The sequence below is a fragment of the Sabethes cyaneus genome, chromosome 3, assembly GCF_943734655.1.
Source record: "Sabethes cyaneus chromosome 3, idSabCyanKW18_F2, whole genome shotgun sequence".
In the NCBI taxonomy this organism is placed as follows: Eukaryota; Metazoa; Arthropoda; class Insecta; order Diptera; family Culicidae; genus Sabethes; species Sabethes cyaneus.
Window position 1 is genome coordinate 62,404,380 of NC_071355.1, and position 15,257 is coordinate 62,419,636.

The 15,257-nt window shown below is 35.8% G+C and overlaps 1 protein-coding gene across 3 annotated transcripts in view; it reads right to left on the reverse strand.

Annotated features, from left to right (window-relative positions):
* The window catches only part of LOC128741366 (uncharacterized), a 106,686-nt gene that overhangs the window by 20,174 nt on the left and 71,255 nt on the right, over window positions 1-15,257 (reverse strand). For all 3 annotated transcript variants that reach the window (XR_008412211.1, XM_053837142.1, XM_053837143.1), the window contains exon 3: window positions 11,480-11,614. Coding sequence is in view for 2 of the 3 variants with exons in the window: in XM_053837142.1 (XP_053693117.1) it covers window positions 11,480-11,614 (135 nt within the window). In the remaining variant the exon portion in view is untranslated. The remainder of the gene's footprint in view (window positions 1-11,479; window positions 11,615-15,257) is intronic.

Below are 15,257 nucleotides of genomic sequence, written 5' to 3' on the forward strand. Positions count from 1 at the left end.
TTGAAGGGGTGAACTAGCTTCGAAACGAGAGGAACGATCTTCAGCAAAATCCCCAACCGCTAGCCATTGCAGACGACCTCGACATCATTACTAGAAACCTTGGGACGGCGGAGGCATCTCAGCCAGACTAAAAATGGAAGCTAGGAGAGTTGGGTTACAAATCAATGCGACGAAAACCAAATTTACGATAGGAAGAGGCTCCAGAGTAAATACCGGTTGTCTCTCATGAACAGTGACTATTGACCGGACCGAGTACAGTGGAGATGAATTCTTGCTACGACAAGAGCCACTCCGGCTTTATTCTGCTAGAAGACGTACAAAAGTTATGTTGGCAACAAACGTTCCTGACACCAATAGGTAGATTAAATCGGGGGTTTATCCTTCCTTCCACAAATTAATGGAGACGATTAATCAGAATGGTCAGATTAATCATATAAATAAATGAAATAAAGCGACCTGAAATATAGAACCATATTTGACCTACAATTTTGCTTAAATTTGGCAGCATGTTTTTAAATGAATTCCAAAATCTTCATTCTTTACTCATACCATTTTTTTGTTATAGTCACTTTTTAACCAGTTTTGGGTCATTCGTGACTTCTGTGGGGTTGGGATTTGAACCCGGGTTCTCGGCGTGAATGCTAACCACTATCGTTTAGTCTATATTGCTGACAACACTCAGCTAACCATCACCATTAGTAGTCACTCATTTTATGATAGGATATTATATCCGTGGTTTACCCGTACCAATTTACCCTATGTAATTTTTAATGACAGTGTGTAGCAGATGGCTGCACAGTGCAAAAGTATAGCGCAATTGCAGATAAAGGAATCAGTGAAAAATGATAAAACGCAAACAGTATTTTGAATTGAATTTTAATATTGTTTATGACTTACTAATGTATTACTAATTTCAGATGAATTTAAAACAGCCTGCAATATGCGTGAAACGCTCTGTAATGTATTTCATATGAATGTTAAATGAATATTAAATAAATTCAAATAACATGACAGACAGCGGTGTAATATCCCATGACAAAAAAAAAGTCACATAAAACCTATTTCGCAATATAAGCAAAGCAGAACAGTTTCGAAACGTGGCACAGTTTATTAAGGATACTTTGTCCATCCATCGCTCGTGCAAGAGAAAACGTCCGAACCGAAATGTTTGAAATGGAACCGATTTTCGACAATCACCAAGTAAACAAATTGAAAACAATTGAATAATACACTTGTCGCTATGTCGTACACGATACTCGAAAATTTGATTGCTTGCTTATACCGCAGGGCATTATCAGGCCGTTCTCCTGTAAAGTTAAGAGCGGGTTGGCGAAGGAAACAATGCCTTCGCTCGGGTCCCACAAAGCAAACCGACAGAAGAAGGAAAGCGGTAGACTGCGATCTGAGCTGATCGAAAAAAAAATTATTAGGAAAATCGAATTGTGTGAATCTGCTGCGCTGTGTTGTGGCTGATTCTGCCGTTTGCCTGATGAAATGAAGTGGGCAGAGTTCCTCTGCCGGAGTATAATACAGAAACCGGGAGGCATAATTCAAAATCGATAGAGTTTTTGCAGTTCACCACCACCGGCCGAATAGAGAAATGGTGATTGAATTGTGGGTGGTGGTTTGATGTGACGAAAATTGGTTTTGAATTATGGAAACTTTGCCCCAAAAGCGTGGCTAAGATGTAGTTTCGAGGTTGGATAATGCCGTATCACATATATTGGTGTTACTAACTATTGAAAACATTGAATCACCATGGATCTACCCAGTTTTGGTATTTTGAAAATGCATAATGTTAACCGCAGTCCTCTCATCACAAGTTTTCAACCTGTTCACGCAACTGTGACGAACAATAAATTAATGGTAACTCTGAATGACGATTATGGATTACATCGGGATTATTCTATATATATTCTCGCACATTCTGCCGGCACATTTTGAAAAAGTCCCAAGAATATTAGATTTCTTTTAACAAATTTAATAACGTTCTGCTAATTCTCTTCGGCAAGCACAGACAGATCAGAGCTGCTATAAAAATAGCTAACAACAGTTATTTCCCACTTGCCGTGACGACCCGTAAAGAGAGCGAACGAAGGCACATCCCCTCGGGGGACTTTAATTCCTTACGGTGCGGCCTGTATATGTGTGTCGATGAAACACGTGCGTCCTCAGTGAATGTATGTGATATATATCCTTCGTTTTGTTCCGTGCCCCTACAAGGTACGGCAATTTTCCGAAGTCACGTAGATGTACTATCACTTTAGGCCTAGATGAAGGTCGCTGTCACTTTGTTCGTAATCCGTAGTAGTTGAGAAGAATAATTAATTATTAAGCAGTCGAAGAGACACCGTTCCTCAAATACTAACCTAGTTAAGAATTTGGTTGTGATTGAGAATTTAAAAACTAAATAGTCCACTAAAATAGGAATTAGAAATCAATTAACTAATTCCGATCGAAATCCTACTTGGGAGATTGAATCTAATTGAATTGTCTGTGGAGTTGGAGAGAATCTGTCTGTCTCACTTTCCACTCGTTGCTATGAGATCAACCCTCATCATCGTAGTCATCGAGGGAGCGGAAAATGGTCATTTTGTTTCGTTTCTATTGTGTTCTTCAGATCTGATGTCCTTGCGGCTCAATTGACTTTTCAAAGAGTCAGCTCCAGAGCCACCGTCACTGGACCCAGAAAAGAGAAAATGTTTTCATAAGGGTTTCGATTCATTTGTAGTGTCTACACTCATTTCGCTTTGGAAAGGGTTGAACAATGTAAGCACTTAGACTGTTCATTCTTCAGTGGTAAATCAACGGAATTAAAGTAGGATAAACGTCTTGGAAGACTTTCAGTAATTTTCTATAATTTTTACTCTGGATAAAGGTAAAGTAGAAGTTCAACTTAATATTAAACAAGTTTTAAAAAATGACAAGTCAATCTTTTAAAACAAAAAAATGAGAAAACCCTCGCATGGTTAATTACAGTTTCTCTGCTTTGAGCTTTGACCAAATTGATAGCGTACCTGCCGAGTGTCATGGGGTGTTGACTTATAATTTGCTTACCCTGACGTTTCATTGAATGATTTTTACGACAAAATAACAATGATTTCCAAAGTGGGCGATACCCGATAGACGAATTGCTACAACACGTTGTATCGCTAGTTGCTAAGTGGGTTGAGAGATATTTATACTCCTGGTGCCACGACGGGTGCGTAAATTTGGAAACTTGGTCGAAGCCAGCCAAACGTTGTTATTGAAAAAAAAAACAGCAGTAATTTGTTATCCCGATGCGATAGTGGGTGGTTAAATAAAAGAAACGCCTTGCGTCATTGTTATAATACACTTAGTAACCTGTGTGTGTGATTGTTTCTGTAACTACAGAATGACCATTTTAATCCGCGATAAATTAAACATTGCTATTGGAATATAACCAGTGTTTGACGAAACTGTTTACACATCGTCAGAACTATTGGAGAAGGATTGCAAAATTTTGAAGGCATTTTTCTCAAAATTATATTTTCAAAGTCGGTGAGCAAGATTTCTCAAAACGGCTTAACTGATTCACTTCCAGTTTTAGCACAAGTTTTTTCTTTTTATGGGCAATTCAATACCAAAATTTATGCCTAAAGTCGATTTTTTGTTTGGTTCGAGAAGCCGCCGTTTTGTCAAAAATCATTATTTTGTGATTTTCTTCGTTTAGTTTAGTATCATATACAAGCATCATATTATCGATTTTTGTTTTGATTTTTGGATTTCCGATGATTCAGTCTATAGATACTGCACTCATCGCAAGATTCCTTATTTTAGAAGTGTTCTAGGAGATTGACTATAGCAGCTAATTCAAAAACTATTTTTACAAATAAAAGATGATAAAACGCAGTCGAATGTAACCGTAACATGTAGGGGAGAGTAGTCAACAGTGAGACAACAGGAACAGTGAGACATCGGGAATAGCTTCGCCATAAAACATACAAGATCCATGATATTTTCCTGCAAAGTAAAGTTTGTGAATCTATATCACATAATACAGTTTGAGAAAAATTTGTTAATTTTTTAGTATATTTTTCAACAAAAGTCGTTTGTGGGGGGGTCAAAGTAAGTTTTATTGCGATCATTTTCAGGTGATTTTTAACGGCAAATCGCATAACTAATCCAAATTAAATGCCATGTAGTGCATCTCATAGGAATGAGAGATAAAAATAAAAAATATAAGACCATCGAATTGTTTGCTAACACCACTATTTCACTATTTCTTATGAAACATTCCTATTGGGAACAGTGAGACAGACAGATGTGGGTAATTCTCAAAAAAAAAATTTGTGTTGAATTGTAACTCAATCCATATAAATTGATTGTAAATGAGTTCTGAAGTGTAAGTTGAAGGTCAGATAGCCAGGATTTGACCTTTATATGAATATAAATGTAGATGTGAGAAAAATCGGAATTTTCAATAATGCACAACAGGATACATTATCCTTTATGCACAAAATAAACAGTACGACCTCTAAACTATTCTTTGTAAACAAAAAATATGGTTTAGGTTTAATTCTAATATGTGTCTCAATATTCAATACTCGTTGTCTCACTCTTCCCACCTACTGGGGAACAGTGAGCCAAAAAGACACCTTCACATTTGCGTTTGTAACTATTTTATCTTTTAATCAAAAGGGCTGAAACTTTTTTTCAGACAACTAGAAGGATATACCTTTCAAATGGATTGAAGACCTCGTTGGTAACTATCACCAAAACAATTTTAAAATTTTTGGAAAAAAAGTGTCTCACTGTAGACGTCTCTCCCCTATACAAATTTTCACTTTAATCAGTTAAAAGGCTTTCTCTAGTAAAATCGACTTTTTTAGACCTAAAAAAGCAAAGTTTTAGGCATAAACGTTCTTAAGAACTTGACCCTTCTTTATCGACAGACTTAGCAGCCAGTTATTAGTTTACAGGAAACTTGACTCTATAAGTAGCAACGCCTAGTCGAGACTCGAACATACGACGACGACTGGCTTGTTATGACAGCATCGTACCCTGGAGCCTACTGGATGGGCAATAACTCTAAATTATAAATCTTCCAAATAAAAAATACCGATATATAAATCCGATATGCACAGCTACAGCTATGAACAGCTACCAGAGGAGTGGAAAGAGAAGGTTATCTGCCCGATCTACAAAAAGGGCAACAAATCCCAAATAACAATTCTAAAACCACTTGGTTTTACTGGAATTTTATAAAGGGTTTATTGCGGTACTAATCATTACCTCTGGTTTTATTGTGGTACATATTGTGCAATACCAAGAGGATACCAGTCCAAACACACTTATAGCTAGCTAGAAAACCACAATAAAACTGTTAATAAAGCAAATTTATTCTGGTTGCTTATATTACCACGTCAAAACTTGTTGGCTGTTAACTTACCAATGAATGGAAAACTTATTAACTTACCATAAGTGTGACGTAGCAATACAAAATGACGCACCAATCAAATTTGATGTTATCGCAGTTGCTTGTTAAACCGCAATAAATCTTTTAGTTTGGTAGAACTATTTAAACGGTAACCCCCTGACCAAACTGTTTTTTACTGCTATTATGAAGAATACTAAAGTTCAGCACCAAAATATTTTTTTCTGCGAACCCATATTGCCATATTCTAGTATTTTGTTTTAGCTCGCAAACAAAAATTCATCAAAGCAAAGCGTGTTGCAGAAAGAAAATTATTATCAATCAGTTTTTCTGTCACAGGAAGCAACTAAAATGATTTTACTAGAAATTGAGATTGACTAACTGAATATACTTATTTTGTAAAAACAACCAGTTTTCGAAAATTGCGAAATTTCTGTGGCGCGTATCCACCTATCATATCATTATGCACGATAAAATTAAATGCGCACATCCTGCAAACCAACGAAATTGCTTAAAATTTATTGAATATTCTATGAGATATTTTATTATGGTCACTATACCTAAACCAAATCGATCAGAATAATCTGACAAGTAAACTTTAACTTTGCTGCTCACGGATGTGTTTTCAAGTTGATAAAGCCGGCGAACTTATTTAGCTTTTACCAGAGCGAAAAGCGAAAAGCTTTATTAAATTATAGCGATGACTGTCAAACAGCGAAAGCTTAACCGATTTTATTGCTGCTTTCAGCAGAGTGTGATACGACTACTTGAGCTTATAACCTGAGGTTATGAAAACATTCCGAGGAGTGGGCCACTTGGTCAGAAAGCAGTTTTGTAGCGGTCATCAGAAAGTTCTGGTGGAGCCAGTGGTTGGAAAACTCGCAAAATGAATATATCTGGCCTGAATTTTGTCATAGTTGCAAATGAGAGATTCTCTTTGCGTCTCCTCTCTTACGTCTATTACGGGTGCAGGCAAGCATTTCAATGCAATTTTTCTAAACGATTCTTAACGATGACACCAAGAATCATATCATGCGAAAAAAATGCCGTCAAGTGTATTTGCAGCATCGTGGCAGACGTAAGAGAGGAGACGCAAAGAGAATCTCTCATTTGCAGTTATGACCTATTCACCGAGCATCAGTAAACGGTTTTATCATGAGAAAACAGCGACGCGAGTGATTCAACTCGCCTATAACAATGAGCCATTTACATTCACGCTTCGTACCATCGCTGAATATACGAATAACGTGTGCAACGCAAAAGTGCGAAATAATACCTCCTGCTGCCTACTACTTTAAACTATTCTCTTTTCGTGGTAATATTATTTTGAATACTTTCCGGTTTCCCCGGGCATCCTATACTCGCTAAATCGAACACACTCAATGTTCAATATTCAATTTTTGAACGAATTCTGACGTTCACAATGAGGTTCTGTTCGTGATAAAATTTAAAACTGATGCATGCATTATCGGCGAGCCAGGCGAATAGTGTACGTTCATGAGGGATGTTCATCGATTCAAATAAGCACTTTTTCGCGAATTCTCCAACCACTTGGTGGAACTCATAGTTTTATTAGCGGTTTTATGAAATTGGTCACCCAAACTTGGAATTGGAATTGGCATTGTTACTTGAGATGTAACAACGATGTAAGCCGCGAAGGAGACATGAATCATGTACGCTAAAGCAAGCTGATCGACGTGTGCTTCGGTTTTTTAGTGTAATATGCTGCGTCCAAAAATACTTGGTGATAAAATGGAAAAAATGGATTGGAGAATGGTAGCCTAGGACCGACAGACCTGAAGGACCATTATTCGTTCGAAGCAGGACCGATAACGGATCGTCGCCACTAAAGTCAAGTAAGTATCATCACCAAGACAAATCATTTGTGTAAGATAAGTTACTGAAAACCGTAATATTATTCGTGTAAATATGTTCAAAATTTGTGAATGGAAAAAATAGCAGCTTTTACGTAAAATGCGGATAATTACCGAACCAATTCTTATAATTTTATGTACCCAAATAGAGATCTTCCGGTGAAGTATGACATTTGTAAAATGTTCGACGACGGTTCAATCAATCGAAACGGTATCTACTCGGAAAGAATACTATGGGTAGGTGAGGATAAGCAAACCAAGTGTGTTGCGTCCAACACACGTGTGTTTGCATTTGAAGGAAACGTTGGTGTCCTAACATGAGTACTCCGTTTACCACGAAAAAAACAATTCAATGAATTCCATTAAAGGTTGTTGCCTACATTCGAACGGCCCGTTACCATGCACAAAAGTCGAGTAGTAGTATTTTTATTATCACCAACCACTCCCTCACCTGTACATCAATCAACCGGCAACCAATCCTAACCACATCATCGCCAACACTCCTACTTTCTACTGCAATGGTATGACAAACTCGGAATGGTAATATCAAGCCACCTACCTCTCTCCAATCAATAAAAAAAATATAAAAGAGCAAACGCTTGATCATTTTAGTGTGAATAACATCACGATGTTTTATAATGTACTCTCAACTCAATTACTGTTGAAGTGATTCACTGAAAGGTAGTAAGTAAGAGAAACAAGAGCCATGCCATTATAAGGTTCGAAAGGAAAAGATTATCTGTCATGTATATAGTATCGTGGGAAGTTCGAAAAGTCTTCCAGAACGATGCCCAATGATTGTGATAGGCTGTTTAGAGAATAATTGGGTAATTTTTTAGCCGAATTGAAGAAGATTCTATTAATATTATAAATCGTCCTGTGGATAGGTAAATAGCAGAATATTCGAATTCGAACTTTAGTATTTTTTGACTGTCTTTGCACTTCTGTGACGAGACATTCTAGTGTACAATGCAATGGTTTACTTTTCAGTATTTCATTTTTTCTACTACAACTTGCTTGCTTTATTGCGTCATAACAAAAAAACTAAAAATTGCATGTTTTTTGCTACTGGAGGATAGGACCTCGTGGAAGTGTACTATATTACCAGGGAATTCATTCCTTCATAACACTGAACTGGCGGCTGACGTAAATGAATCGTTTGTTTGAGAAACCCCACAAGTCCACTCGACACTATTGTTGGAAAACAACAAAAAACTGATTTTCTCAAAATTTTGAACCAATCCTTATATTTTTTGGTATGAGGTTCTATGATAATATCTAAAATACATTATGTAGACTTATCTTTTGATCAAAATAATGATTCTAGCTAAAATTACAAGGCTTTAAAGTTGATGGATATTTGGGGTTTCTCAAACAAACGAGAAATTAACAGTACACTTAAGTAGTTTTAGGCCGTTTTTATTCAAACTTGTGATCTTTCCATGCTCATAGTATGTAATTTGCTACCATATATCACTGAGGATGTTAAAAAACTACGTACCGCTAAGAAGAAAAAGAGGGGAGGGGCGCTAAATATTATTTATTAAAAATTTTGAAGTAGAATAATACAAGTTTTAGAAAAAGTTTTGTTCTTTTTTAATCCAAATTTTTATCATGGTTTGCATTTACCTATTAAAAAATAAAAGGTAAATGGAGTAACAGCGGTTTTTGAACTGCATAAATGGACCACAGTAACACGAATTCACATCGAATAGAATGCCTTGATACTTTGTTAGTAGTAATTAAAGATATTATAACCAGAAAATAAACATTTTAAATCTTGGATAACAATCGTACTATGATTATGGAACAGAATCTGAGAATAAGGGCCTGTTCTCAAATTACGTTATACCAAAAGGAAATGAAGATACGTGAACAGCATCTTAAATACTTCGAAATGATAAATTATTGATTTTACAGTTACTCGGGAGTGCTCGACGGATTATTTACATTAGGAAAAGCAACGAGTTAACAAAAAAGATAAATAGAAGATTAAGCCTTTTATTTATATATTATGCTATTATTAACAGTGTATAGTAAATGGTGGGTTACTGCTTTTGTGAGAAACGCATGGATAGTTTAGTCTGTCGATTTCTGGAACGAGATTGCTACAGTTCTTACTATATCTAGATTTCAAGTACGGTTTATTTGCGTTTATCTTGTCGACTAACTAATCCAAGCTTATCTGCATTTGCAATCAGCTCGCACTTTTTCAGCTAAAACATCCTTTTCTTTTCGATTTTATACGCCGTTCTTTTACTTTTAATAACCTTCGCCTTGCATTTTTTAGTCCGCCGAACACTATGTTTCTTCTTTTTGACTGTGTCCAACTCGTAATTTTTCGATTCCGAAGACATTTTTACACTATTGAATTGTGTTGCGAATACAACATTGCACGTAAATATTGAATGATATTTTGTACCTATCGCAGCGCCGCTCTAGGTGATTATCGGAAACATGGATATTTGGGGTTTCTCAAACAAACGGATATTTGCAACCCCAATTAAAAGGGGTTCGTGGAACTAACTTTTTCTGGAATTTTGAGGGAAGGTGTGGATCTCCTCAAGGATTCGAAAACTGTTAAAAAGTCCATTTTCGTAAAAATGGCGTTTGTGGGGTTTCTCAAACAAACGATTCAAATGCAGATAAGCTTGGATTAGTTAGTCGACAAGATAAACGCAAATAAACCGTACTTGAAATCTAGATATAGTAAGAACTGTAGCAATCTCGTTCCAGAAATCGACAGACTAAACTATCCATGCGTTTCTCACAAAAGCAGTAACCCACCATTTACTATACACTGTTAATAATAGCATAATATATAAATAAAAGGCTTAATCTTCTATTTATCTTTTTTGTTAACTCGTTGCTTTTCCTAATGTAAATAATCCGTCGAGCACTCCCGAGTAACTGTAAAATCAATAATTTATCATTTCGAAGTATTTAAGATGCTGTTCACGTATCTTCATTTCCTTTTGGTATAACGTAATTTGAGAACAGGCCCTTATTCTCAGATTCTGTTCCATAATCATAGTACGATTGTTATCCAAGATTTAAAATGTTTATTTTCTGGTTATAATATCTTTAATTACTACTAACAAAGTATCAAGGCATTCTATTCGATGTGAATTCGTGTTACTGTGGTCCATTTATGCAGTTCAAAAACCGCTGTTACTCCATTTACCTTTTATTTTTTAATAGGTAAATGCAAACCATGATAAAAATTTGGATTAAAAAAGAACAAAACTTTTTCTAAAACTTGTATTATTCTACTTCAAAATTTTTAATAAATAATATTTAGCGCCCCTCCCCTCTTTTTCTTCTTAGCGGTACGTAGTTTTTTAACATCCTCAGTGATATATGGTAGCAAATTACATACTATGAGCATGGAAAGATCACAAGTTTGAATAAAAACGGCCTAAAACTACTTAAGTGTACTGTTAATTTCTCGTTTGTTTGAGAAACCCCAAATATCCATCAACTTTAAAGCCTTGTAATTTTAGCTAGAATCATTATTTTGATCAAAAGATAAGTCTACATAATGTATTTTAGATATTATCATAGAACCTCATACCAAAAAATATAAGGATTGGTTCAAAATTTTGAGAAAATCAGTTTTTTGTTGTTTTCCAACAATAGTGTCGAGTGGACTTGTGGGGTTTCTCAAACAAACGATTCATTTGCAATCGGCTCGCACTTTTTCAGCTAAAACATCCTTTTCTTTTCGATTTTATACGCCGTTCTTTTACTTTTAATAACCTTCGCCTTGCATTTTTTAGTCCGCCGAACACTATGTTTCTTCTTTTTGACTGTGTCCAACTCGTAATTTTTCGATTCCGAAGACATTTTTACACTATTGAATTGTGTTGCGAATACAACATTGCACGTAAATATTGAATGATATTTTGTACCTATCGCAGCGCCGCTCTAGGTGATTATCGGAAACATGGATATTTGGGGTTTCTCAAACAAACGGATATTTGCAACCCCAATTAAAAGGGGTTCGTGGAACTAACTTTTTCTGGAATTTTGAGGGAAGGTGTGGATCTCCTCAAGGATTCGAAAACTGTTAAAAAGTCCATTTTCGTAAAAATGGCGTTTGTGGGGTTTCTCAAACAAACGATTCATATACGTGTACAAGACGTCTTTGCAGGAAAACACCACCACCATCGCGTGTCCTGGTGTCAACTGTGCGGATATTACTTACCTGTCTAGTGTTCTCCCGCATCTGCCTTCGGGCCATCTCGAGAATGATTCGTTGTCGCAGCACATCCAGTGGGTTTACTATCGACAGCGAGGGCTTCGTTCGTTTGGCGGGGGCAACCAGGCTATTGTCTTGTGGCTGAAACAAGCAAAATGAAGCAGGTGAAAGGCCTATGGGTAGTAGTGAGTGGTGAATAGTGATTTTCCAAGCAGACACCGGTTTATGCAAACGGAAAATCATTATTGTGCCAAGTGGATGCAAAGCCAGCGCGACAGCACGAAGGTGCATACCTAGATATCGGAACGGAAACTGTTGAATGGATATCTTTCTTTGTTTTGCATTTTTTCTCTTTTTGCAACGTCGTGTCGCTGTCATCTTAGCAGGAGGAAATTTGCAAGACACAGGAACCTGAGAATGTTGACTATAGAACGAGTCTATCGAATTTATTTATATCTAATAATAGCATTGCAGTCGCATAGTCTGCGCGACAAGTGACAAGTTAATACATTCAAGGATTAAACCTAACTTGCTTTTAATTTATGTTTTATAACCAATTTATATTCATTTAAAATTTTATGTCCAATTTTAAGTTGAGTAATGGTGGACAACTCCAAACAAAAGTGTGTTCTGTCACATGGAAATTTTTCGAAATATTCTAATCTAATTTTTTAATGATAAAATTTACATGATGTCATTTTTTGATGTTCACGAGTATTGGCCGAAAACCGTGGTTTTCCCGAATATTTATTAATTCAAAAATTCGCATCCCATGAATCAAACAGTACACTGTACGATCAAACAATTTGTTATGAAAATGCAAGTGAAGTTTCTTAGTACATTCACAAATGCATTACCGATGGATCTAGCGTATTAGTCAAGGTCTCTTGCTGCTCCTGAAGAAAAAAAGAGTACGGAGGAAAACGTGACAAAAACTGAACAAACGTAATAGAAAAAAAAACAAAAACGTGCGAGAGAGAGAGAGAGAGAGAGAGAGAGAGAGAGAGAGAGAGAGAGAGAGAGAAGCTAGCATAAACAAAACCAAAAAAAAGGTCCTCACAGAGAAAATGAGACGTAAAAAAAGAAAAAGGCCAAAAAGTAGAAGGAAAAAAAGAAAATGAAAATATACAGCACAAAAAAGAAATGAAACCGGAGCATAAAAGGAACAAAACGGAATAGAAAAAGATACACAGGAAAGGAAAAAACTAGGAAATAGCAAAATTTAGGAACGAGAATAGAAAAATGAAACCATAAAATAAAAAACAGAACTTGACAGAAAAGCATAAGAAGAAGCACAGACGAAAACAAAATGGAATGAGATAGAAAATAAAACACGAGACTGGGAAAGAAGAAAAATGGCCTGAAAATGGAAGAAAGCAGGCTGAAAACGGAAAAGAAAAGAGAAAACCCAGAGGAATCTGGGCTGAAAATGTGAAAAAAAGCCTCACTTATTAGCACTGCTCGAAAAAATTGACAGCTCTGCATGAAGGCAAATATAAAACGCATTCAGCACATAGAGTTTTACCCCTGGTGGTATTATTTCATCTGTCAACCCATGGATATGACTACTAAACTGCTGACAGTGGTTGTCTTTCTCAATTTGCCACTCTTCAAAATGATTCATTCATGAATTGCAGTGCTGAAATGTTTACTCGACTAACAAAATGAATAAATGATTCACAATTGATTTCATTGTCGAGATTGAATTGATGTAGAGAACATTACGAACATGAACGCAAGTGATTCGCTCGAATCATTGGTTTCAGGTTGGCAATGCTGAGTTCATTCCATCTGTAGTAGAAGCAGCAAAGAATGAGCAGTAAATTTCGTCAATTGCATAAATTGAATGTAAGATTTCTAAGCACTGATTATTTGCAAAGTTCTTGTATGTCATTAAAGCCAACTTTTGGCAGGAATAACCCAATCCACCAATTAGGTGTTGTTCATACAAAAATACTGTATATCGTTTGTTTGCAGAGATAGACCCCAAGCATCTTCACAAAGTTTGAAAATGATGATTATGAACAACAAAAAAAAACAAGAGAGAAAAGAGAAAAAGAAAAAAAATTGACAGAAATGGTTGGAAAACGGGAAAGAAAAAGAATGGAAACGAGCCAAGAAAGGGAAAACGGAGCAAAAATCAAGAGAAACCAAAAGGAGAGAGAGAGAGACGAGAAAAATTGGAAAAAACGCCAAACCGGGTGTATAAAGGGTACAAGACAGGATAAAGTGGACAGGGGAATGGGACGGTAAATAGGACAAAAAAGAAGAAAAAACAGGAACAACGAACTAAAGAAAAACGTCAAACTGGAGAGAAAAAGACTAAAAACGGGAGACAAAAAAGAAATTAGAGAGCACAGAATAAAATACACAACAAAAATAGGGCATCTAAAAGTGGAAAAACGGAATAAACGAAGACGAAAAACGAGAAAGTGAAGAGTTAGAAAGAGACAAAAAATGGAAAACGAAAATATGGAAAGCAAATTACAAAAAACGAGTGAAAAACAAGAGGAAAACAGAACTGAAGATAAAGAAAAAATGGGACAGGAAACGAAGAAAAATTAAATAATGAAACTGTAAACACAAGACAGAAAAAAGCAGAACGTGAGAAAAAGAGGAACGACGGAAAAATAAAGAAGTGAGAACAAAGCCCAAGAAAACAGTACAGAAAAGAAAGAAAAACGCAACAAAAAGTAGAAAAACGGGACTGGAAAAGAGGTAAAACTTGTGTCAAAACAAATTTCAAGTAAAACTTAATGTATAATTTTGTGTTCAAGTCCAACTTCAAGTCTAATATAATGTCCAATGTTAAGTTCAAATGCAGGTCAAACTGCATGTCCGGTTTTAAGCCCAATTTCAAGTCTAATTTAATTCCAATTTTACGTCAGATTTAGGCTCTCAATTCAAGTTCAGAAATTGAAATTTGAAATTAGTAATCCAATATCAAGTCTATTTTAAAATATAGTTCCAAGTGTATTCTCAAGTTCCAATTCGAATTACAATTTTAAGTTCAATTTCGAGCATAAATTCAAATCAAATTTTTTGTACAATTTCAACTTTAATTTCAATTCAAATATCTAGTACAATTTTTATCAACTTAGGGACTATATTGGCTCGTTTCATTATGCCTGATTTTTGTTTTCAGGTATAATAAGTTTAGGTTGTCATACGGTTTTCGAGCCGTGAATCTCGCATGTGCATAGTATTTTTCGATATAAATTAACAAATTATGGTTGGTTATGAGTACCATTACCATTATATTAGATTTATAATAAAAAGGATATATTTTATATCTTAATTTTCGTAATTACCGGCTCTACAAGAAGTTTTTCGAAAATCCAGGATAATTGCATATAACTGGTGCTTACATACTTACATTATCCATCTAGCTCCCCCCATCTACTAACAACAATTCCTTTCCCGAAATACTTGTGAAGATGCAAAGGATTCCCTGGTCTTTAATAGCGACAAATATTGGACTAACATTCCTTCCCATCCCACTAGGACCCGCATTCGGACGTGGCCGGCATCGGTATTGATCAGCATCCAGACCTGATAAGGATGCATAATGAGGAATAGCATGCTGTCCCAATTATGCTTTTTCCAGCCATCATTATGCAATTTTTATCGGTCCTGGTCAATAACGGGCGGTATCCTACGCTTATGCTTAAATCCAATATCAAGTGCAGTTTCAAGTCCAATTCCAAGTTTAATTCAATTCCAATTTCAAGTTAAATTTCAAGGCCAATTCTATATAAAAACTTCAAATATTTAATAATAAGTC